The sequence below is a fragment of the Mustela nigripes genome, chromosome 2 (assembly GCF_022355385.1).
Source record: "Mustela nigripes isolate SB6536 chromosome 2, MUSNIG.SB6536, whole genome shotgun sequence".
NCBI classification, from domain to species: domain Eukaryota; kingdom Metazoa; phylum Chordata; class Mammalia; order Carnivora; family Mustelidae; genus Mustela; species Mustela nigripes.
In genome coordinates, this window is record NC_081558.1 from 16,916,678 (window position 1) to 16,942,849 (window position 26,172).

The window sequence follows — 26,172 nt, forward strand, 5'->3', positions numbered from 1 at the left end:
CAAAGTGAAGAAGCCACAGCCAATGAGGCCCTCAGGTCCGCTTCTTTTGCTCTGGAATACAGGTAGCACAAGCTGACTCCAGCCTGAACACACACATAAGATCCCAAGGCCACAAGTGTCAGTCACAGCGAGACCTGTGGAGAACTCCAAGCTCAAGGATTAACTCTGAACTTCAAACAACTACGGCCACCATCTCTCCTGTCTCCAGTGACACCACTATTTACAAATATGCCTAACTAGCTTTTAGGGAACACACATGCCAAGTTCTTTAATTGATTTTATTTTTTACATAAAAAGTTCAGTAAAAATTGGATAAAGTAAAGTGATTTTAAGCAGTAAATCAATCTTATCAACATAGCACAAGGCTGGCCAAAACCACAAGGCAGCCTGCTTTGGAATATTTACATGATAACAAATTAAACCTTGCAGGAGAACTTAAAACCGTCCTTACAAAGTCTTCCTGTGATCTAGCATGTAGAGGCTAAAAGCAAAATGAAAAACAAACGAAACCAGGAAAAAACAAATTATTTTCAATATATTCACATATACATTAAAATATTATACAGATCGTCAGGGTGAGGGGTCGTGGGTGGGGATGCGCATGGGTCTGTGCGCTGACAGCACCGCCAAGGAGGAGACCCAGGTTTGGGAGTGGGGCTAGGCCTGGCCAGGATCTTAGCGGGGTCCTTCCCTAAGCCCTTGCCTCTGATGGGCCTCCAACCACACCCCAACAGCTCATGACCAGGGATCGCTTGTTGTAGAGGGGGCTCGTTTTCGTGGCTTTCAGCTGAAATCTGCAGGTCTGAATTCCCCAGGGCGACATGTCACCAGTAACACAGCCCTGACAGAAGGGGGGGGCAGCGGGCCCGCAGGGTTACTTCTGCCGAGTCTGTCCCACCTGCTCACCTGTCCTCCCACCCTGGCCCCACAAGTCACTCTAATTCAGTGTCCTCTTTGGGTTTGTAAACAGCCCCAAACTTCTGCATGTACTTCTTAATGTACTCCTTGGTTTTGTGTTTCACGTTCTCATTGCACTCCAGGTCCTCAGGGTTCTTACAGTACTTCAGCTCCTTGTTCATCACGCCGTGGGTCAGCTGTCCAGGACACAGGAAGAGAGACCAGAGTGGGAAGGATCTCAGGGGGTAAGGCCAGCCCGGTGCCACGGGGCCCTTCTCACCAAGACTGGGGTTGAGTAAAGAGACAGGCTGGGGCCAGCGGGGGCGGGGGTCAACAGAAAGGGGAGGCTAAGCTCGGCGAGCCCTCCAGCAGGGTGCCCTCCCTTCCCTAACCTTCCCTCCCTCTCTCTGGGTCCCCAGCCCCGGCCTCTGGCAAGGAAATCCCATTTTCTATGATGAAGGGTACACGGTTTGCCCAGAACATCATCTGGGCAGAGGGGATACCTTGCGAGCTAGGTGTTTGAAGTCTTCAGTTGTGGTGATCCTTCCCACTTTGCAGTCAGGTTTCCGGTAAGGGTTCAGGCACTGGACGATGAACTGCGACATCTGCAGGCAGGAGAAAGAGCACACGCTGCTCACAAGTACAGAGAGGGCAAGGGGTTGCGCTGCGGACATAATGAGACAGCCAATCCTTCCTGTTTCGCCACTCAGGTTGGCTGGTTTTGGATAGAAGAATGCTATGAGGCCAGTGGGGTAGAAGAGAAAAGGATCCTAGGTCAGCCCCAAGAGGGAGGGACAGAGCTGCCTTGGATAGACGAGCAAGCCGGACTTAGAGCAGAAGAAGCAGACCCAGGCAAGGGCCCCCACGGCTGAATCTCATGGCAGCCCCGGGTCTCCGCTAAAAAATCTCCCATCCTTGGCATAAGGAGAGACTACGGCCTTGGAGGCAGAGCAGAGAAAACATTCTGGTGCTACCAGCAGGCTCAGCCATGCCACGAACACAGGCATTTGTTGCAGAAGGTCACTTAGATCTGCTGTTACACGTCACCTGACCCCCACTGCAGCAACAGGAAGCACGTCAGGCCTGGTGAGCTAGCCAGTGCGAGAAGCCCGGGGCAGGACCCTTTCCCATACACAATGTCCAGTGTCCTCCTGAGCTGTCTCTACAGTGTCTATCCTACCAGAGGCTCTCAGAAGAGACCCCTGCACAGGACCTCTCAAAGCACCTGCAGTGCTAAGACCCCAGAGTACAAAGGAAGCAAAGAGGTCAGCGATCGCCACTTTGTCAGGGAGCACCATGAACAGGGTCTCCCTATCCCTGAAACTCCAGAATGCTCCCGACATTCAAAGGACAAGGCTGTTATCACCAGGTAGGCACTGAGCAAACAGCTGCTGGTTGGCTGAGCCGAAATACCAGTAAGTTCACACAGGCAGAACCACAAACTAAATTTTAGCTTTGGAAAGGGCTTTTACTCAGTTTTTCTATGGTCTTCTGGCCCCCATACTCTCTCACTTCAGTCCACTTCCCCAAATAGTCAGGGAATTCCTTCTTCCTGGCTTCCAGCCCTGCACGGGTGCCCCGTAACTGCCCGACACACAGGCCCTGGATGAAGCAGCCGCAGTGGCCGGCCTCACCCCCCAACACCCTGCACATGCCCTCCGCTACGGCCTGTCGACTACTTACAATTCCCTCGAAAGGAAGATGATTTCTTTTGCTACTGCATGTTCTACTGCCTGAAGTTCCATCCCTCCCGATCCACCTGGTCCCTTCCTAAGCCCGACTCAACAGCCCTTCCTGACACCCCGAACAGTGGCCTCCAGCCCCCAGATGGCATGCTCGGCACACAGTGGCCATTCCTTATTCACAGGTCTGTTTCCTCTAACAGTCAGTGAATCAAGACTGGAGTTCAGAATCTAGATGCCCTGAGACAGACAAGGCTGGTGCCCTGATAGCTGGAGACACACACTGCCAGTAGCATGAAGAGGAGCTGCTTTCTCCCAATCTCCTGAGGATGAGGCAGCCACCAAATGAAAGGCTGCAGGAACAGAACTGGACTTTGAGCCAGAGGGCTGGAGTTCAGGTCTTCTGTCTAGAACTTATCTTCTCTGAACCTTAAGAGGTCCTCCACCTGCATAAGATGACAGTTCCTGTCTTGCCTACCTCAGGAGCAGCTAGAGGGATGAAATGACAATGGATATGAAAGTGTTAACCACCCACCTACAAAGGACCGTTCCAGTGGGTCCCCCTCACGTGGCGACCATACAGTCACACCAAAAAAGCAAGGGAAGACCCAAATGCAGGGCAGCCTAACACTCAGGACAAGAAAGGAAAGGGCTCAGGCTTAAGCCTGTGGAGCTTAGGCCCACACCCACCAAACCTTACCTCTTTTCTGAATACTTCTTTGCTTTTCTTAGCCAGCTCACTGGAGGTGTCCGCTTCTGCTGTCTTGGGCTTTTTTGAGGTCTAGAAATGGAAAAGAAAACGTTAACAGTGCTGGCACAAGAGGTCAGGTCAGTGATGTCCTGATGTTCCAGAATGCTCCTTTCTTTCCCCCAGTTGGGATACCTGACTCGTAGTATTAAGATCCACTTAGAATCCTAAGCGAGCATGGCTGGGAGTCAGCGTGGCTGCTGTTACCCACAGTCTCACCTCACGTTTCAATCCTGACACCTGGCTGTGGCCTCCTTCCTCTGAACCACATTCTCTGCCCTAAGTTAAAGTTACATCCTTGATGTTCCTAGCATTTCCAGTCGTTTCAGAGTCACCCTCTCTGCAGAGGAACGTGCTGTTTGATGGACCTCTCAGGTTCCTGTTCTGAGCGTCAGGACGCACACTGTCAAGTGAGGCCTGAGCTCAGGGAGTTCCACTTCTCCCAGCTCTGACCTTCTAGGATTCCAGGATAAGGGCAGAATGCTCTGCTCTGAAGACCTTTCACACGGAACTGGACAGTCAGACCACACCACGGTCCTCATCCAGGCCTCTCCGTTCCCCCTGGGCACATGTCATCTTTCCTCCGAAGGCAGTATGGCTGCACTGTAGGGAAGAGTCTCAGCCCTCAGCAGAGGCTCCCTGCGGGCTGGTATCTCCAGCTCAGGAATGTGAAGACTAAAGACAGGTCACAGTCCGGGGGGCAGGGGTGGGCCGTGGAGATGAGGGCTGTCCAAGTAAGTGAACAGATTAATCGATGCAAAGACACAGAAAATACTCTGTCCCAAGCTCGTATGATGATAACAAACCTAAAAATACTCCTTCCCCGCTGTGCTAGAGAGGAGGCTGCCAAGCTCCTCCTCAGCAGCCACTGCCGAGAGGCCGGAGGCTGGCAGCCCTGGCATTCAGAGCACATGCCACGCAGGGCCATCTCCCCACACCTCTGCCCACCAGCAACCATCAAGCCCCTCACTAGTAAACATAATTTTCCAGAGAAAAGATTTACAAGCATTCCCTTTGGAAAGCTTTCAGACGGACAGAGACACCGCAGTTGCTATTAGAGGTACTTCATGTTTCCGCTAGCCGCTGAGAGCAGAGAATTTCTCGACTCCCCTCCCATCCCCCAGTGCTGATTATTTCATTTCCATAAACAGTCTGAAGGCACTGGTGATGGAGGAGCTATTCAGCTCCCTTTGCTCTGGACTGGCTCCAGAGAAAGGTGGCACTCCCTTGGCTTTGGGCTGCTACAAATCTGCTTTCTCTGATTTGTTATAAAAACCTCACATATTTGCCATTTTTCTACTTTCTGTGGCTGTGGGAGCAGCAAGGGGAGGGCAGAGTACATACAGATTCAGAACATAGAGATTCGACCTGTTTTCAGGAAATGGGACCAAAAAGCACACTGTAACTCTGTTTCCTAATGTTTTGCTTTGGGGTTTTGTGGTTATTTTTTCCAGTAGGGGAGTGGGCCGCTGTGCTTCACGGTAAGACCTCAGGTAGCAAGGGCTCAAGAAGGGCCTGAATAAGCCAAGGAAACTTCGACACACCCTCAGCTGCTCTCAGAAATGAGGAGCAACAGGAAGGCTTCCAGAAAGCCCCTGGAGGTAGGACAGCCGTCTCAAGGCTCCTGGCCCTACAGGAGAGGCCAGGCTCTCAGTAAGGGCGCTGTGTAAAGAGGAGTGTTCGGCTTCCCTCTGAATGGGGTAGGTGTTCAGAAAGCTAGTAAGTAAGCCTAGTGCATATGTAACAGCTTTCTAATTTAATCTCTGACTTGGTGAGGGTGGTAGAGCATTAAAGACACAGTTACAGAGTGCAGCCCACTCAGTTCTGTCTAGCTCTTGTGGTCCTTTTGAGAGCTGAGCAACTGGGGCTGAGAAAAGAATATGAAGAGTGCCTAGACTTACATCATTACCCAAAGGAAGTGCTCAAGGGAATACTTGAAATTCACGTATCCCTCCTTGGTCTGTGGTCTGCAAATGGCATGAGAGATGATTTCAGAAACCGGCTAACACTTCCTCAGGCCCAATGCCGAGCAACACCTGGAGCCAGAGTCTGAGTGAAGGACAGCACCTGACGGACAGGGACATGAAAAACCTCCCCAACTCCAGGAAAGTCCCATTTAAAATGTCAGCCTCTCTATAATATGTAATTTTTAAAACCAGTGTAGAGGGCGCCTGGGTGGCTCAGTGGGTTAAGCCGCTGCCTTTGGCTCAGGTCATGATCTCAGGGTCCTGGGATCGAGTCCCGCATCGGGCTCTCTGCTCAGCAGGGAGCCTGCTTCCCTCTATCTCTCTCTCTCTCTGCCTGCCTATCTCTCTCTCTGTCAAATAAATAAAATCTTTAAAAAAAAAAATAATAAAACCAGTGTAGATAACCTTCTCAAATGCCTACTGCCAATTAAAAATCCTTCCACACCAGAAAAGACCAAATTAGCCTGGACCAATGGTCCCAGAAACATAACGAGCTCTCCCATGAGGCAGAGAACATCTAGCTGTCATGCAAGTGGTCTTCCTGAGATTCCAGGAATCCATCAGAGAGGGGGAAAGCACTCTGATAGGCAAAAAAAGCAAACAAAAAAAACCCAACAAAACAAAACAAAAAAACTCCACAATGTTTTCCCAGGGTTTCTGCAATAATCAGCTTGCCTTTTCCGCCCACTGGCTCATATGGGGCATCATCAGCCAATGGAGGATTCGGGCGGGAAACTATGAACAGCAGCCAGATGAGAGCACACAATGAAATGTGGGCGGAGGGCCTGGGAGACAGCCAGACCTTACTGCCTCTAGCAGCTCGCCCTGCTGTCAGCCTTCATCAGGGGTATATTTGGACTCCAGGGCATCTGGCTAGAATATGACCAGATATGAATATAACAGGGAAGGCCTAAGTATCTTCACACTACCCGAGGTGAGGTTTCAAGTCTTTCTAGCTCAGAAAGGGAATGACTTTAAGCGTAATGGGTGGCTCTGGTAACCACACACAGTTTGGCACAACAAACGCAAACTCCATCTTCTGTTATATAAGCAGAAATGACCATGTTCCAGAGCTCAAGTGCCTCAGAACTCAGGAGCACAGGCTGGCTGGAAGGAGTCCTGACAAAGAGAGCAGGATATACCAACCTAATGTTTCTCTCTCTGGGGATTTTAGTAAATGTCCTTTGGAACACAAAATGTAAAACATTATTCAAGGAGGAACTTTCGTATCTTTCAGGGCAGCATGAATCCAGAAGCAGAAGTTGAGCTTATCAGAAACACTATACAATTCAACCTAAACTCTGCAACATGTGAGCCTGTGTACATCAATTAAAAGGTGAAGTAAGAAGGAGCCTTGAAAATAATAAAAGCTCAGTATATTCTGTGTTGGAGTTGCGACCACCTCTGGTAGTAGAAAGAACAAAAATACTTATTTCAGTGTTAGTTCTAAATAAGGCACCACACTTCGTTCTGTCAAGAAAAAAAGGGTGGAGACTGGATAAGAACAGAAAGATCTCTAAAGTGGCTTCTAGAAAGAGTGTTTCAAAAGCCTGAATAAATTACACACAGGCCCCATCTACTTCCCCTAAAAGTGGAGCTGATCAACCCGGAACGAAGGTCCTAAAGCCATCACTAAGAACCAGAAGGCCCCCTACTCCTTCCATCTGGCCTTGAGTATAGTACAGTCCTGGGAGTTTCTCTCTGGTCCCCCAGCTATCAGGCAGGCTGTGCGTACTGGGCAACTTAACTATCTGGTCTGCAGAGATCTGGGCTCTGGTTTTTGACAATCCTCTCTCAAATATGATTTCCTGGATCCCTCTCCATTGCTGGGAAGTGATTTCATATGGAATCCTTTTGCAAATTACCCCAATGCCAAAGATGGGACCATTAATTGAAAAGACTCTTGGCCTCTGATCCCATCCTCTTCCGACTCCCTCAACCCAACAAACACTCCACATAGTTACACTTAGGACATCTACTACACTTGTGTCTGAATGTTCATTAAAAGCCAGAAAACAGCAGTAAAAGCTGCTCTCAATCATGCAAGCAGTCAGGAATGATTCACGTCTGAGTCCTCAAAGGGAAGGCTTGACATTACACTCACCACATGATGGATGATGGAAGAGAGCACAAGATGACAAAGAGGAGGGAACAACACTGGAGGAAAACAGAGAAGGAGGACTCTCACCGATGCTTAGTCTCAGCATCAAAAGCTTTCAAAACCAACCATCCAGCATCTCACAGCACTCCTTAAAGAATTCTCTGCCCATTACACACCTTACCCATATGGGTACCATATCCCCCTAATGTTTCAAAAAACCACCAATTTACTGATGACTCAAACCTAAACAGAACTGCCTACCAGCCATTTCTTATCCTGGATCCACACTCAACTTATTTCCAAACCTCCTCCTCATCTTTCCTTCATCCCCTAGACTGAATAATGAGATTTTACCTCCCCAAGCCATCGTTAGGCTATCCTTGCCTCTTCCATATCCTTGTTTGTGAAGCCTTGACCACGATGCATCTTAAACATCTTTGCATGAATCCCCAAAATCTCCATTCTTAACCCCCCACTTTGCCTAAGCTAATATAATAATCTCCAATCCGATCTCCCTGCTACCATTCTTACCTTTACAAGTGAGCCCATGAGCCCCCAAAATGTATTGCTCAAGGGAAACACATTTAACTGATTCCTCTACTTTAAAAGCATTCACTGATTCCCAAGTACCTATCATACAGTAATCACATCAGTAGGACACCAAGATCTTAAGACAATTAAAATCTGACCTACATTTCCGTATTTTTGTCTTGCTCACTACCCCATATGCACCGAACTCTCATTGTACCAAATTATATTTCCTATATATACTCTGTCTTATCCTGACTTTATGCCTTTGCAAAAACTGCTTTATCTACCTAGAATGCTCTTTCCTGCCTACCTTGGCTACAGGTAAAATCATGTTTTCTCTGACATATCACTGATGCATCTTCTCAGACTATTAATCACTGTGCTCCCACAGAATTCTATACATATATTCTTTTGTCTTTATTTATTAAATTTGAATTAATAAATTAATTTAAAACATTTTATTTATTTATTTGACAGACAGAGATCACAAGTAGGCAGAGAGAGGAAGGGAAGCAGGTTCTCTGCTGAGCAGAGAGCCCGACGTGGGGCTCGATCCCAGGACCCTGGGATCATGACCTGAGCCGAAGGCAGAGGCTTTAACCCACTGAGCCACCCAGGCGCCCCTCTCTTTACTTTTTAAACATTTTATTTATTTATTTTAGAGAGAGTGAGTGAGAGAGAGAACACAAGCAGGAGGAGCAGTAGAGGGAGAAGCAAGTGCAGGGCTCAATCCCAGGAGCCAGGATCATGACCCAGCTGAAGGCAGACACTTAATGACTGAGTCACACAGGCGCCCCCACAATCAAATTCTTAAAAACCAATTATAAGGACAAAATTAAGGTTTTTCTCCACACAGACAGAAAGGGAACAAAGATATATATTTGGGGGAACAAAGATAAGTATAGTCTTATTAGAAACAACTGTTAAGCAAGGAAAAAATGGAGTAACACCTTTTAAAGTGATGAAAGGGGGAAATAAAGTATCAACTTAGAAGTCTCTACCCAGTAAAAATATCCTTCAAAAATAAAGGTACTCTTGGGCGCCTGGGTGGCTCAGTGGGTTAAGCCGCTGCCTTCGGCTCAGGTCATGATCTCAGGGTCCTGGGATCGAGGCCCGCATCGGGCTCTCTGCTCAGCAGGGAGCCTGCTTCCCTCTCTCTCTCTGCCTGCCTCTCCATCTACTTGTGATTTCTCTCTGTCAAATAAATAAATAAATAAAATCTTTTAAATAAATAAATAAATAAATAAATAAATAAATAAATAAATAAAGGTACTCTGGCAGTTTCTTACAAAACTGAACATACACTTATCATAGGATCCATACCTGTGATTCTCGGTATCTACCAAACGAATGGAAAATTTATGCCCATAAAAACTTCCACAAACTTGGAAGCAACCAAGATGTCCTTCAGTAGCTAGAGGAGAAATACATAAACTGTGGTAGATCCAGACAGTGGAATATTGTTAAATGCTAAAAAGAAATGAGCTAGCAAGTCATGAAAAGACTTACTTGTATAATGAAGGAACTTTAAATGTATTAATGCTAAGTGAATGAAATGAATTTGAAAAGGCAACATACTATGAGTCCAACTCAATGACATTCTGTAAAAAGCAAAATTAGAGAGACAGTAAAAAGATCAGTGGTTGTCAGGGATAGGAATGAGGGAGGTAGAAAAGGAGGGAGGGACGCACAGAAGGTACGTAGGGCAGTGAAACTATTCTGTTTGATACTGTAACAGTGGATACATGCCATCACACGTTACCAAACCCACAGAGTGTTCGACATCAAGAATCCTAATGCAAACTACAGACTTTGGGGGACAATGATATGTCAAGGCAGGTTCACCGTAATAAACGGACCACTCTGGCAGACTGTTGATAGTGGGGGGGAAGCCACACATGTGCAGTGACAGGGAGGTGTTATATAGAAATTCTCTGTACTTTCCACTCAATTTTGACATGAACCTAAAACTGCTCTAAAAAATAGTCTATTAAAAAATAAAAGAAAACAGGAAAGACAAGAACCTTTTCAGACAAATGAAAACTGAGAGAACTCATCACCATTAGACCTGAAATATTAGAGGAAATATTAAAGGAAACTCTTCAGTCTAAAGGAAAAGGGTTCCAGAAAAAGCTCAAATCTACATGAAAGAATAAAGAGTATGAAAAATGGCAAATATGTGGTCAAAAAAAAAACCACTTTGCTCCCAAGTTTAAAAAATTTTCTTTAACCTATAATAAACTATTTAAAGCAAAAAATAATAAATTCTGGGGTTCATAGCATATGAAAGAATAAAAAAATATATGGCAACAATAGAACAATGGACAGGAGGGGGCAAAATGTAAGGAGGTTCTTAGAATTATCCATAAAATGGTATTTGATATAACAGGACACTCTAATAAGATAAATATTCATATTGTAAGCTACAGAGCAGTAGTTCTCAAACTTTTATGTCTCAGGATTCCTTTCTGCTCTTCAAATATTGAGGATCCCAGAGAGCTTTTGTTCATATGGGTTCTATCTAACCAAATTTACCGTATTAGAAATTAAATTCAGGGGCGCCTTGGTGGCTCAGTCGGTTAAGTGTCTGCCATGGGCTCCAGTCATGATCCCAGGGCCCTGTGATGGAGCCCCACATCAGGCTCCCTGCTTGGCGGGAACCCTCTGCCCCTTCCCCTCAACTTGTGTGCATGCTCTCTCTCTCACATAAAATCTTAAAAAAAGGGGGGGAATTAAATTCAAACAGAAAAAAATATTCATTTCTTTTTAAACAACATTAACAAAACCATCATAAGTGAATATAATTTTTTTGTGGAAAGATAACTTTCTTTTCCAAAACTAAAGAAACTGGTAAGAGTGGCACAGTTTTTTATATTTTGGAAATCTCTTTAAATGTCAGGCTTAACAGAAGACAGCTGGATTCTCACTTCCTTCTGTATTCAATCATGTCATGTATCTTTTGGAAAATTCCACGGTATACTTGTGAATGGATGAGAGTGGCAAAGGCTTATATTTTAGCATTATTATGAAAATAGTTTTGGCCTCATGGCTCCCTTGAAAGGGTCTTAAAATCCCTAAGGATTTATATAATCACTATACTCTGATAGCCACTCCCTATAGCAGCTACTAAAAAATAAAAGAGGAATGGCTAATAAACCAATAAAAAAGCCAGTGAACTATTTTAGGCAAAAATATAAATTTAATCCAAAAGAAAGTACACACACACACACACCCACAGAAGACAGATGAAAAATTAGAAAATAGTAAGAGGATAGATCTTAAACCCAACCTTACTGACACATTTACTAAATGTCCATAGATTAAACACACCAATCAAAAGGCAGAGACTGTCAGAGTCATGGGTAATGAAAAGGTATGTTGTAAAACCATTCATAAGAGTTTGAGTTTCTCTGCTTTGGTGCTTACAAATCCCTCTATCTGACGCGTCATTCCGAACTTTAGGGCTCTGACAAAAGCCCTGAGATATAAACATTGTAGACATTGAGGAGCCACTCAGCTACTCTCCTGAGAGATGCATTCAATCAATTTTTATTTTAAGTACCTCTAGGTCATAGATAAGCTGAATAAACCTCCTTTTATTCTTGATAGGTAAAGCACCTAAAGCCAAAATCTGTACAAAACCTTCTTAAATCTTTAACCAGTGAAAATTTCATATATAGTTTATTTCTCCTCTGTGAGGAGATTTTTAAAAATCTCTGAAGAACAGCTCTCCTACCACCCAAAGTGCCTGCCCTTCACCAAGTAATGTAAATGTTCCTGAAGTCAGGCATCTCACCACATCACTGCCCACTCAAAGATTTCCCATATGGAGGGGGCAGCCTTCTGCGGCAGGTGATGGGCAGACTTCTCCCAGCTTCCACAGTCCACAGCACCTGAGTGGATTTCACAAGTATTCTCTTCTACCCTCTAGGTAGTGAACCAAAACAACGCCAAAAGAATTATGCATACTCAAAGATCTCTAAACTCTAATTTCATAAGAGCTGAAGGTTCAGCTCCTGGCTATCCAGAAATTGATCTTACTGATTCTTTATGTGAATCACTAACTGAAAATCAAGGACAGCTAACACAGGAATCGCAGGGATCACCCCATGAGCAGGCGAGCTATCTGAGTGGTGGGGGCTCAGGGCATACCACCATCATCCCTCACCCTCAACCACAGCACACAGCACTTTACACAGGACTCCTAACTACTATGAGCTGTTCTCCTTAAAAGAATTTCCACACTTGACACTTGCTGTGTTTACACACAAGACAGAAGCAGAATCAAAGACTGCAATAATCTTCGACTCCGAAGTTATACAGACCAGTATGTCTCTTTATGTTTATGCTGGCGTGAGCTGCATTTTTGTTATTTACAACTGAAAGAGCATTTGCAAATATAAAGGTGCAATATTAAAGATGCTGCAGGGGAGCCTGGGTGGCTCAGCAGGTTAAAGCCTCTGCCTTCAGCTTGGGTCATGATCTCAGGGTCCTGGGATGGAGCCCCACATCGGGCTCTAAAAATTCAGAACGGCGCTACAGATAGAGGGATTTGTAAGCACCAAAGCAGAGCAACTCAAACTCTTATGAATGGTTTTATAACATACCTCTTCATTACCCATGACTCTCTGCTTAGCGGGAGCCTGCTTCCCCCTTCTCTCTCTCTACCTACCTCACTGCCTACTTGTGATCTCTGTCAAATAAATAAATAAAATCTTATAAAAAAAAATATGCTGCAAACAACAAAATATTTTATATGCAAGAATAGGGAGAAAAATTTTAGACAAAAGCAAATGGCCATAGAAAGACAGTTTGTTTTCCTTTCTTCTGAATTACATGGCTAAAGTGTTTTGAGCTGATTACCAAATATGCCATTTACGTAAAATCTAACATTAGGTGTAAAACCTCAAATTGGTTTTTACCTTCTGCTCAGGTAGAAATGGTACACCTATTTCACGAACAGGCAAACGCACTCAAGAAACTGAAGTTCTATTATAAAAGTCCTGTTTTGGTCTGACTCTGATTCCATGTGGGAGAGAAAACATCTCTAACCTATCATTATCTGTTCACAATAAGAACTGTATTTGGGGGGCACCTGGGTGGCTCGGTGGGTTGAGCCTCTGCCTTCGGCTCAGGTCATGATCCCAGGATCCTGGGATCAAGCCCCGCATCGGGCTCTCTGCTCAGCGGGGAGCCTGCTTCCTCCTCTCTGTCTGCCTGCCTCTCTGCCTACTTGTGATCTCCATCTGTCAAATAAATGAATAAAATCTTAAAAAAAAAAAACAAACAACTGTATTTGGCAGCCTAATTACTTTGTGCACTCTCACTATGATCTGAATTCCCAGAGAGTGAGTTATGTATGTATTTGCACTAAGGCAAAGAAGAAGAATGGATCAGTTTCTCTCCTATTTTCTCTGAAAGGAGGTATCTTTGTATCTCTATTAGAGGTCTCACTTTGGGGACACCAGTGGCTAAGTCGGTTAAGTGTCTGCCTTTGGTTCAGGTCATGATCCCAGGGTCCTGGGTTTGAGTCTCGCACTCCCTGCTCTGTGGAGAGTCTGCTTCTTCCTTTGCCTGCCGTGGCCCCAGTTGTAATCTTTAAAAAAAAAAAAAAAAAAAAAAAGAAGTCTCATTTGTAACCCCTCTCAGGCAATTAAGAGGTAGGAGGAATGTTTTCTCTTTCTAATTTCTCACTCCTCATCTTTACACATACATCATCCCCTTATCCTGACACACAGGGGGCACGGCGATACAGCAGTTATTTGTGAGTTAAATGCTGGACTTATATTTGCTTTTACAGACTCCTGAATGGGCTTCTTGTTGTCTGTTGCTTAACATTCCTGAAATAATTTAATGATATAATTGAAACAAATGTCAGGAGACTAGCCTTTAAGAAATGCTAGAGAAAGGCTACACTATGTGAATTGGAAAAAACTCTAGTACTCTTACAAGTATACATTTCAGTCCTTCAGTCAAACACCTCTCTGCTATAAATGCAAGTGTGCTGATTTCTTAACTTTCCTGGTCTGTCCTTCTATAACAAATGAGGCACACTTTGAGGGATAAAATACATGCTCACATATTAAACAAAGTAACAAAAATAATAAACCAAATATAATAAACCAAAATATAATAATAAAAATAATAATAAACAAAGTAACAGTATATAGTTAAAATAGATTATTCTTTCAGAAGCCTATTACCCGGCTTCAAAAAAAGTATTAAAAATACATAGAGTTCTTTGCAGTCTCTTACATTAGACCACTAATTTAAATTTAAGCTAATGAGTGGTGGGGTACCATTATTTAAAAACAAAATCTTCCCTCTCATCTCTGATATTTTATTTATTTGTTTATTTATTTATAGTGGGGAGAAGGAGAGAGAGAATCTTAAGCAGGCTCCCTCCCCAGTGCTTATGCAGGGCTTGATCTCACAACCCTGAGATCATGACCTAGATGAAATCAAGAGCCAGACACTCAACCAACTGAGCCACCCAGGCACCCCTTATTGCTGACATTTTAGAAAATCACAAAGGAAAGCTCTTCCATTATTAGATAGGAGAAATTCCACCATTTTGGTCATTCCTAAGTGCAATTTCATCTTGGGGGTCATCTCATTATCTCACTGCACAATTAAAACAAAAATTACAATTTTTAGTTGGTGGCTTAAACCCCATAGAAAGCTATTTTCTTCCTTCTGAAGTCCTTAATCATAGTCAAGTTACATCCACCATACTCTGACCAATTTCCTGGCTGAGGTCTGGCCCTTCAAATTTCACACAGGCTTCACAACATAAGCATGCAGTATGAGCTTCATATTTATAATTCATGAAAGGGATACATGCATCCCTACATGGTCCACCTGTGGACTATTCTCTCCCAACTTTCAAATCTGGTCAACCAAACGAACATGTGTTACTCTGCCATCTATTAAGAACAGTATTAATTCTAATCCTAACTTTGAGCTGATGCTCCAGTATGTTTATAGATTAGAACTGTTTTCCACTAAAACCTAATTATACAGCCACATATTTTTCCACAGTTGTCGCTGTGAATATCACACGAATTTAGAGTACTTTTCGGGAATTCAGTGTATGTATCTAGTGAAACTAATCTAGGGCAGGAGTTAAGAACCCACAGCCTTGACTGGAACAGGTTACTTACTTTCTCTGTATGTTACCAGATACAACCTGATAAATACAGTCACTTTGAGTAATACGTATATAGTGAGCTTTTGCATTATGTATCTCCTACAATCAAATAGTATTCTACAGACCAAAAGACTGAATCATGATTAATAGTCAAGGTGCAAAAGGTAATGTCTCTTGATATGTTTCATAAACTTGGTCTCAAAGCTCAGCTGTATTTCTGCACCAGTGATCTCTTCTCAAACCTTCTGTTTATTTTTCAAAAGATATAACTAACAGAGCTACAGAAGTCTGGAAAGAGGGAGCTACTGTGGTTTCTTGTTAGTAAGCTTCTGGATACTTTCAATGGCAGCTGCCCAACAATCCTGTGCATATTCCTAAATGAGTCAAGAAAATGCGACAATACCATAGCTACAGTGATGAGGTTAAGTAACTCAAATGATTCTTTTGAAATTTAGTAAGCTCCACATGGATTTAACTTAAGTGCATACTTTTTTGGGCAAATGCAAATATATGAAGAAAGAAAAACATTTCTCCCAAACTGAATAAAATGTGAAAGAAGGTATGTTGTTTCCATTTTACTCTCTCACTCCAGCTCCTTCCTTTCTGTCCAAAAAAAAAAAAAAAAAAAAAAAAAAAAAAAACTTTCACATCTTAAGAAAAAAAAAAAAAAGGTTTTTTTTTTCATTCTCCACCCTTACACCAAACCCTTCCTTTTAAAAAAAAAAAAAAAAAAAAAAAAAAAAAAAAAGGTACTTTCACATCTTAGGACACAGAAATATGGTCTTTGATTTCGGACACCTCACCCTAGGAGACAGTGAGTCCTGTTACAAATGGGAAAAAAATGGTTGTAAGTCAGTCACTGAGTATTTAATTTACTTAATCTCTAATTGTATTTACTGTATTGTCAGAGAGAGAGATGAGGAATAAGCTTTTTGCCTTCTTTGTTCTAAAAATAGTATCTCCGTAGTAAAATATTCTGTTCCAACTCTTAAAAAAAAAAAAAAAAAAGTGGGGGTGGGGGGCATGTAGCATATTCCTTTGGTGAGGTTTTATGTAAACAGTTAACCTTTTTCGAGACCCATCAATCCAAAAATGGCAGGACACTGAACCACACCATCTATGTAAGATTTTAGTTAATGAGCTAAAACACATTTAGAAAGAAACACAGAGCATCAAAAAGAATGCAGCATATCTACAAGAGCTAAGATAGATAGATAGGTATTTTTAAGATTTTATTTTTAAGTAATCTCCATACCCAATATGGGGCTCAAATTCACAATCCCAAGATCAAGCGTCACATCCTCCACTGACTGAGCCAGTCAAGTGCCCAAAGAGCTAAAGGAGGTTAAAGGAGGTTATGATGGAGTACAAATACCATGATTGTATCTATGTGTTTAAAATAGAAGGAAGGAAGGAAGGGGAGAGATACCTGTGTGTGCTTTCCAGAAAGGTCTAGAAGAATATATGCCAAGGAAAGGTTTCATAACCTGGCACTACTGACATTGTGGGCCAGTTCTTTGTTGCGGAAAACTGTCCTAAGCACTGTAAGATATTTTATGACTTCCCTGGCCTCTACCCACTAGAAGCCAGTAGCATCCCCACAGCTGTAACAAACAAAAATGTCTCTAAATATTATTATCAAATGTCCTCTGGTGAGCAAAACTGCTCTCAGTTGAGAATTCCTGCACTACTTAACAGTATCTATCTCCACAGAGGGAAGCAAGAGAGCAACTGAAAAGAAATGAGGGCTTTTATTTTTTGCTCTACATACCATACTTCTGTACAGTCTGGATGACTTAGTCCTCTCCAGCATTTATTACATGTGTTAATTCTCCAGAACAATGAGGAAAATAGAATCACAAGACCACATGGCTACTGGCCCTGCAAAACGACAGGATACAGACTCCCAATGATCAGAAAACACGTGTAAGCCACACTCACCTTCATGGGGTTTTCATCATATGTTGGGGTTCCCAGGTCCATCTCAGCTTCATGCTCAAGGCTGGCATCATCTCCTGGGCTTTCCCAAGTAGGAGGATCCCACTGAGTCTGCCTAGAAGAAGGTAAGAGCAGCCATGCTGTTATGGCCAGAAAGCAGAGAACTCTGGCACAGGTATCTCTGCTCATATACACATAAAACACAACATATATAATGAGGCAGAATAAGTCAGCTTCGTAAGATAGAGACATTCTTTTGTTACCTCTCCAGCAGCATGATTCTATCCCAGAGACATACAGTGTTTAGCCCACTGTATTTCTCTAGCCAACGAGGTGGCAGTGTTTACTGGGTGTCAAAGACAGCAGTAATACCAAACATCCTATTTCTCACCTGGCTCTAATGTTCTGGAAAGAGGATTCGGCAAAACCTAAAAAGTACATGGAGTCAGTGCTTGCCTCTGCCTCCCCTCTGCAGGTGAGATCAATAGTGACTATACCTAGCATGTGCTTGGAGCAAAAAAAAAAAAAAAAAAAAAAAAAAAGACTTGAGGTTAAAACCTTGTGCCCTGGGGTGCCTGGGTGGCTCAGTCGTTAAGCATCTGCCTTAGGCTTAAGGCATGATCCCAAGGTCCTGGGACTGAGCCCCACGCTGGGCTCCCTGTTTGGTGGGAAGCCTCCTTTCCCTCTCCCACTCCCCTGCTTATATTCCCTCTCTCGCTCTGTCAATTAAATAAATAAAATCTTGAAAAAAAAATCAAAACTTGTGCCCTTGGCTCAAAATATTCTCAAATGACTGCAAGAAGGGCTCTACCCCGTTAGCTCACTGCACGTTTATTAGTTGCTTTGAAAATAAGCAAGCATAGATTTTTTTTTTTTTTTAAGCTAGATTTGTGAGTTAACAACTGGAAGAGAATTCATGTTCAGGAGTCTGAAGTCAGCTGCCACAGGGATGCTATAGGGAAAATCACTTAAAACGTCCAAAGCCTCAGAGAACTAGCAGCCTATCTGACAGGCCAGTCATGCCATTGCAGTCTTCCTGTGCTCTCCAACCACTCTATCTTTAGTCAGCAACATCACACGCGCTTGATAAAGCATAAAGGAAACTATCTGTATGAAATTTTTAAACTCATAAGGCATTATAAACAAAGACATCTGCAATACTCTTGATAAAAAGACCTAACAATAATGACAGAGAACAGGGAGATGCTCCCAAACAAGTAATTCGCAAGATACAAGTGGCCAATAATTTACTTTAGATAGTCCATTTCAACAATAAAAGAATCAGAAATGAATATAAGCTCCCTCGCCTATTAGATTTACAAGAGTAGAAGAAATTACATTAAGACAAAGACAATACTGTATACTTTTTGTGGGAGTCTACAGTGGTACAATTCTTTTTAATGGTAAGCTGACAATAATTATCAATTTAAAATGTTGATTTCTTTTAACCAACAGCACAGTAAGATTAGTGTCTTTAAGGATATCCAGGGTTGGAGTTATATATAAAACAGTGAAAATCCAGCAATGATGGTGGGTTAAGTAAAATTTCGTACAGCCATACAAGAGAGTAGGAGTTGGCAAACTTTTTTTCTATAAATGATCAGAGAGTAAATCATCTCTGACTTTGCAGGCCATATGGTCTCTGTCACAACTACTCTACTCTGCCATTATAGTGTGAAAGCAGCCATAAATAACTCCTAAATAAATGGGGGTGGGTTTATTCCCCCCAAAAACTTCATTTGCAAATTCAAGTGGCCTGTGGGCATAGTTTGCTGACCCCTGAAACAAAGTATAAGCATGCACCGAAAATGTAGTTCTATCTATCTGTAACCGACAAAGTCCTCTACAGATTGGTAAGAAGATTATAAAACATGTACCCCAACAACTCACATAAAATTATATACCAGTGAGTAAACACACACACACACACACACACACACACACACACACAGAAAGAGAGAGAGAGAGAGAGAGCACAGACATTCACATAAAACTATCTGTCTAAAAGATGTATTTTTTTAAACTTCTAGGTAAAAGATAAATTGGGCTTTTTGCATATAGCAGGGATCATCAAACTATGGCTCATAAACCAAATCTGGCCTCCTGCCTATTTTGTAAATCAAGTCTTATTGGACACAGAAGTGACCATTCATTTATATATGGCTTATGGGCCGTCTGCACAACAATGAGAGTTGAGTAGTTGTGACAGAGACTGGCTGGCTGGCAAAGCCTAAAATATTCATTATATCTGGGCTCTTAGAGAAAAGGTTTGCTTATGACCCCTCATACCTACACAATATTAGATGAAGTCATTATCTTTTTTTAAGTTCTTTTTTTTTTTTTTTTTTTTTGTTGACAGAGAGAAACACAATGAAAGAGGGAACACAAGTAGGAGGAGTGGGAGAGGGAGAAGCAGGCTTCCCACTGAGCAGGGAGCACGATGTGGGGCTCAATCCCAGGACCCTGGGATCATGACCTGAGCCCAGAGCAGACGCTTAATGCCTGAGCCACCCAGGTGCCCCATCATTATCTTTTTAAACTCCAGTTTTCTCCAAGAGTCTTGCAGATTAAAAATATACCAAAATATATCTCTAAAAAGTACCAAAGTCTATGGTCTGACATAACATTTAAGACGTGATTCTAGAAATCTGGCCGCCCTCAAGCACAATGAACAACAGACAATGACATCAAGCCCATACCCATCAATCTCCTCTTCTGACGGCAGCTTCTTCCACCAACTGAAAGCTGACCTGGGATGCCCACACAGCCCTTCTTACCTTGTGATCACATGGTAGTAATAAATCTTCCCTTCTGGATCTCGGGCTGTCTTCCAGTTGGGAGGTAAGACGATGGTTTTGGGTTTGGGAGGAGAGGGGGGTGGCAGATCCAGAAGGTTATTTGTCACCACCATTTCAGGCTAAAAAGAAACACACACAAATTCTTGATCAGTGACATCTCTTCTAATCTAGCCGAAAAGGACAACGTAGCCTACTTAATATGTAAAAACATATATCCTCCACCTCTTTTTGAGAAAGAATAAAACAAAAGTCCAATCTGGGAAATGATCAGAGATGGCTCTATGAATAGCTTTAAGGATCTATCAGAAAACTGACAGTTGGCTCCAAGTTCACCATCCAACAGATCACCTTTAAAAATATTCAGCAGCTCATTATCTAGAGCAGTATCTTTCAACCTTGACAAAACCAATGCTAAATGACATATACCAACTTCAGGATACTAATTATATAGAGCTCACTCTCTCTTTTTTTTAAGACAAAAACCTGAAAAGCAAGTATGACAGAATGTTAACATTTATCCATTATCTATTTTTCTGTATGTTCAAAACTTCATATTTATATCAAAAAATTTAATGTCACATTTGAAAAACATAACAACTTCAGAATCACTGCTAGGGACTGAACTGTTTCCCCCAAATTCATACGTTGGAGACCTAACTCCCAATGTGACTATTTGGAGAAAGTGCCTTTAAAGAGGGAATTAAAGTTAAATGAGGTCATAAGGGTAGTGCCATAATCCAACAGGACTGGTACACACATAAGAGGAAGGGACATCAGGGAATGTGGGCCAAGAAAAGGCCATGTGAAGATACAATGAGAAGACAACCATTTATAAGCCAAGGAGAGGCCTCAGGAGACACGAAGCCTGTTGACAACTGATCTTACAGACTTCCAGCCTCTAGAACAGTAAGAAAATCAATTTCTGTTGTTTAAGTCACTCAGTTTGTGGCATTTTGTTACAGTAGCTCTGGAAGACTCGTAATAAACTGCTATAAGTATATATGCCCTAAACTGTCCATTTTATGTAAACCAGTTAACATAGAATCATTTTTCCAGCTTTACCTTTGCTTGAGCAATCAAAGAGGAACCCAAGATCCCAGGCTCAGGTAAAATGCAACCACTTTTTTCTTTTTTAAAAGATCACTTTTAAGCAAACACAAGTCTTGAAGCATCACTGCTTTGTGTATACCACTAATCCCTACTTCACGTAGCTGCTGTTTTTCGTGTCCTACTTCAGTTCCGCTTCATTCCTGTAGTTCTCTAGCCTATAAAGTGACCTATTTTCCCTAAGCTTCTGTGTCACTTAAGAATACTTCAAATCCAGGGGCACCTGGGTGGCTCAGTTATTAAGTGTCTGCCTTTGGCTCAGGTCATGATCCCAGGGTCCTGGGATTGAGCCCTGTGTCAGGGAAGCCTGTGTCAGTACTTACTGTGTCAGTAAGGAGCCTACTTCGCCCTCTCCCACTCCCCCTGCTTGTGTTCCCTCTCTCGCTATCTCTCTGTCAAATAAATAAATAAAATCTTTGCGGGAGGGAAAAAAGAATACTTCAAATTCAAAAATAAAAAACAAAACAAAAAAAAAACACTTCAAATCATTCAGAACTTAACCAAATTACTAATCCTTCCCACACTTGGGAATGGTTCTTTCCCTCCTCAAACTAGCTGTACTTTTTTTGTGATACTAATTGTACTTTTTTGTGATACTAACCTCTACTTTTAGGATTATTCATTGTGATCTTCAACTCTCTAAGTGGAATGTGAGCTTCTGAGAACAGGAATGGAAGCTTAGGTTTGTATTCAGAGTTCCTAGAAGGGCCCAACTCACAGCAAGCCCTCAAATATTCCAACATCTACTGGAAGTGCAAACGGTCTCAGCCCCTAACTGTCTCAAACGCGGTCTTTACACTCCATCTCCACTCACTGTCCTACCCGCCAAAAGCCACCATCATGGGATCGCTGCAGGAGCCTTCTCTGAACTGTCAGAATTCCAAAGTGCTAATGGGTAAGTTACTCTGTTAGGCTGCTCAACTGCTTCCAATGCCAGCCTCCTAGTTCCCACTTCAAGATTTCCCTGTATGTGGAAGAATGCCATACTGTACAACGTGTACAGTGAAGTATATCACTTGTTTCTATACCCCAGGCCACAGTGTCTAGTGTAGTATCATATTCTAGGGCTCCATAAAATAAAAATAGCGACTTGAGAAAACTGTTACATTAGAATTCCTACCAAAGTATAAAAATACAAGTCAGTTAAAATTACAAATAAAATGGATAGCAGGAGCAAAATATGTATCTATCAACATCGCTGTAAATTTCACAGAATTTTTAAAAAAATGGTTGAGTAATGCTTCCTCTGGGACATAAGCACTTACACGAAACTGGGGACTACAAAAGTTAAAAACAAAAAACAGAGTGGAAAACCAAACCAAACAAAAAAGTAAACCTTCTAAAGATGAGATATGCAGCCAATGAGCATTTTATCAACTGAAATATTTCTCTTACTGGCTGTAAGGGCTGAGGTTGCCCTGGTGCAACTATTGTCGTCACGGCCGCGGCTGGCTGGACCACCACCCCTTGTGGGTGAGCTGTGAAAATCTGCTGTCCCTGGATATACTGAAGACTTGGCTGGGTGTAATTCTAAAAGATAAAATGAAGAAATCAAAAATTTAGACTTTTCTAGCTCTAATACAGCAGTAATTAACTTTGAAGCTGGCATCACCTTATTGGAATCCATTAGTTTTTTAAAACTTTTAGTAAAGAATATTTGGATACAAATGTGTAAAAGTCTTCTGTTACAAACACATAAGATCTTTTTTTAAACAATTCCCTAGTAATTTACTTACCTTGATTTTATCATTAAAAAAAGAAAGAAAGAAAGAAAGAGAGGGAGGGAGGGAGGGAGGAAGGAAGAAACAAACAAACAAACAAACTCACCAAAAAAACCCCCAAATGCTTGGGCAGGCTGTGGGTGGTGCTCCTAAGAGCTGTCCCAAGCCGCAGTACCAATGGTGTGTGGCACTTATGATATCCAAGAGATTGCTCCCCAGGACTCTTTGCAGAGAACCTTTATACCACCAACTCCTAAAAACTACCAGGTATTCTGGGCACTTGGGTGTCTCAGTGGGTTAAGCCTCTGCCTTTGGCTCAGGTCATGATCTCAGAGTCCTGGGATTGAGCCCCGCAACTGCTCTCCACTCAGCAGGAAGCCTACTTCCCCCTATCTCTCTCTGCCTGCCTCTCTGCCTACTTGTGATCTCTGTCAAATAAGTAAATACAATCTTTAAAAACAACAACAACAACAACAACAACAAAAACCTACCAGGTGTTCTGACCAGAAAATGTCAGAGAGTGAGGTAGCAGAGGAAGTAAGATGGTGATCAAATTTTAAACTTGTTTTTTTAGCTTTCTGTAGTCTTCAATAATACAACTCCTTCCAAGGAAGACAGCAGAATTCATTTGATCCAAAATTCTTACCACATACAGGTACATACCGTGCTTTATGAAGCTTAGAAAGAACCCTTTCACATACATGGTCTCATTAAGTCCTGATCACCATCAGAGGTGGGTGTGTCCCACATGGAAGCAACCTAAGAAAGTGTCACAGCTGTAACTTACACCTAGTCTGGAATTAGCTCTCATCAACAGAAAAACTGCTTAAAGAAGAGGTGACGAACATATCCCGAAAAACAGCTCTGGTATTCATCAGGTGATGAATACCAAGGAAATGAATAGGTATCCTGTACTTAAGGACAGATTTTGATCCTACAGACTGAGATTATACCACATAAAATGATTTCAGAGGCATATATTACCAAACACCCAAAATATAAAATATAACCATTCCAAGTGATACCAGTAAAGAACCGAGGAGTCTGAAGAGGCCAGTGGAACTAAAAGATTTCTGGATGAGTAAGTACTGAGAGGGCACCAAGAAAAAGAGAAGAGGAGTACGACACAGTTGACCCTTGAACAACACGGATTTAAACTGCCACTTATAAGATGGATTTTCCACAGTATAGTATTGTAAATGCATTTTCCTTATGATTTTTTCATTTTTTTTTCTCTAGCTTACTTTAAGAATACAGAACATAATGCATATAACATACAAAATATGTGTTAACTGATCATTTGCCATTAAGGCTTTCAGTCAACAGTAGTTAAGTTTTGGGGGAGTTAAACATCATATGCAGATTTTTGTTTGGGGGGAGTTGGTGCCCCTAACCCCTGAATTGTTCAAAGGTCAACAGTACTTGATTCAATATTCTGGAATAGCTTAATCTACAGAGAGAAACCAGACTCAATGTTAATTGTCAAGGCAGAATTATTATCCAAATAATATCACAAAATAGAAATGCTTTCATCTCTAAGTATTTGGATACAAGATGGGAAACCTGCACAACATCAAAGATTTTGTAGAAACAAGTATTATCTCCCAACCTAATTCTGGTCACGAAATCTGGTTAAACCAAAAGGACTTTTTAACGCTGCTGCATACCCAGACAATACTGAATCAAGAGTTTAGTACAAAACTATGATCAGCAAAAAAGAAGATCAAATACTATTCAAGAAATTTAAAAGTATACTCTTAAACAAAACATATCTAGCTGGGTTCTAGTCTATGATCACCACTTTACCCGAAAAGTGAACTTCCAAGAGCCCTGATGGCCAGCAGGAAGAATCTTGAAGAGTGGATACAAGAGGGAAGTTACTGCGCATGTAGGCGGTTAATATATATGTGCTGGGAAATCTGATTCTGAGTAAAAACAGTTTCTGGGAGTGTGCCTGGGTATGTCAGTAGGTTAAGGGTCTGACTCTTGGGTTTGACTCAGGTCATGATCTCACAGGTGGTAAAGACCAAGCCCCACACTGGGCTCTGTACTCAGCGGGGAGGCTGCTCAGGCTTCTCTCCCTTTGCCCCACTCGCGCACACACATGTACGCACACTTGGTCTCTTTCAAATAAATAAATAAATCTTTTAAAAAAAAGTTTCTGGGGGACTGAAGAAGGCAGTAAACTGATAAACATGTTATCTCCAGAGTGATCAGGAGGTCAAGCACCTGAATCTACAACAGAAAAATGCTAATATTTTGGAGGCTAAAAATTCCTTTGACCTTCACTGAAACTTTGCTCCTGGAAAATCTGTCTGACAAGATCAGAGTTAGTAAGTAAGGCTCATCAATGGAGACACTTGAAAGGACCTGATTAATGTAAAGTAATGAGGTAAAGCTATGGTTTCTTTAGCATGAAGACTCTCGCTCCAAATGCTGGCTGTGTGGTAACTTCTGAACTGCAATGGCTTTATCGAGCTGAATCATTCTCTGTATTTGCCAGAGGAGGCTCCAGACAAATTTCACCTGTTTCTAAAAAGCAAATATATATTTAAAGGATGATAATTTATCATCAGGAGAGAATGGAACACATACTGGAAATAACTTCCAAAGGAAATGCCAAAAATATCTGAACCATATCAGCCTTGCTAGACTAAAAAAAAAAGTCACCCAAGACAGCAACAATCATTTAGAGGTACAGTCTTTATTTTATTTTTTTTTAAGATTTTTTTTATTTTTATTTATTTGAAACAGAGAGAGAGAGAGATCACAAGTATGCAGAGAGGCAGAGGCAGGCATAGAGGAGAAAGCAGGCTCCCCGCTGAGCAGAGAGCCCGATGCGGGCCTCGATCCCAGGACCCTGAGATCATGACCTGAGCCGAAGGCAGAGGCTTAACCCACTGAGCCACCCAGGCGCCCGAGGTACAGTCTTTAAAACCCAGACTGTCAAAAAGAAAGAGGAAAATGAACATCCTTCAGGCTTCTATAGACACTATCCTAACCAACGGACAAATACATGTCAATGCCAAAACTAACAACAGCAATAAAAAGGGAAAACAGGTTTGCAGTCCCACTGAGGTTCATATGGAAGATGTACACACTTGTGAGACACAAACAGCATATGCCGATCAAGTCTCTCTATCTGCTGGGGGGAAATCTGTAGGAAACTGGCTCTCTCCTTCAAGAGACATGAAATTACATAAAAGCTAATTTTCTCAAACATCAATCCAGTCTACAAATATCTTTAAAATGGACTTCCCATGGAATTTACAAGAGAAATCTAAAAATGTCTAAAATGTTATAAAAGGGAAAATATGATTATTCTGCCCCTACTTCTAGAGAGGGAAAAAAATCACTATTACTTTATATGAGTCACTTCACTTTGTAATGTGAAAAATTATAGTCCTTAGCACCGCATTCTTTGAGATGTGATTCAGTAGGCCACTTAGTAATGTCACAAAAACCACTATAATCATGTGGTCTCTGTGGAAATAGGGCTTTTATGTTTAATAAGCAATTACAGCAAAAAAAA

The 26,172-nt window shown here is 42.1% G+C and overlaps 1 protein-coding gene across 1 annotated transcript in view; it reads right to left on the reverse strand.

The window, feature by feature from the left end:
* Positions 1-264: 264 nt before the first annotated feature.
* Positions 265-26,172, reverse strand: part of SETD2 (SET domain containing 2, histone lysine methyltransferase) — a 91,258-nt gene continuing 65,350 nt past the window's right edge. The window contains exons 14-19 of the mRNA XM_059389591.1: positions 22,315-22,449; positions 19,792-19,931; positions 17,018-17,129; positions 3,280-3,360; positions 1,401-1,502; positions 265-1,094 (exon numbers count right to left, since the gene is read on the reverse strand). Coding sequence (XP_059245574.1) covers positions 933-1,094; positions 1,401-1,502; positions 3,280-3,360; positions 17,018-17,129; positions 19,792-19,931; positions 22,315-22,449 — 732 coding nt within the window. The 3' untranslated portion in view covers positions 265-932. The remainder of the gene's footprint in view (positions 1,095-1,400; positions 1,503-3,279; positions 3,361-17,017; positions 17,130-19,791; positions 19,932-22,314; positions 22,450-26,172) is intronic.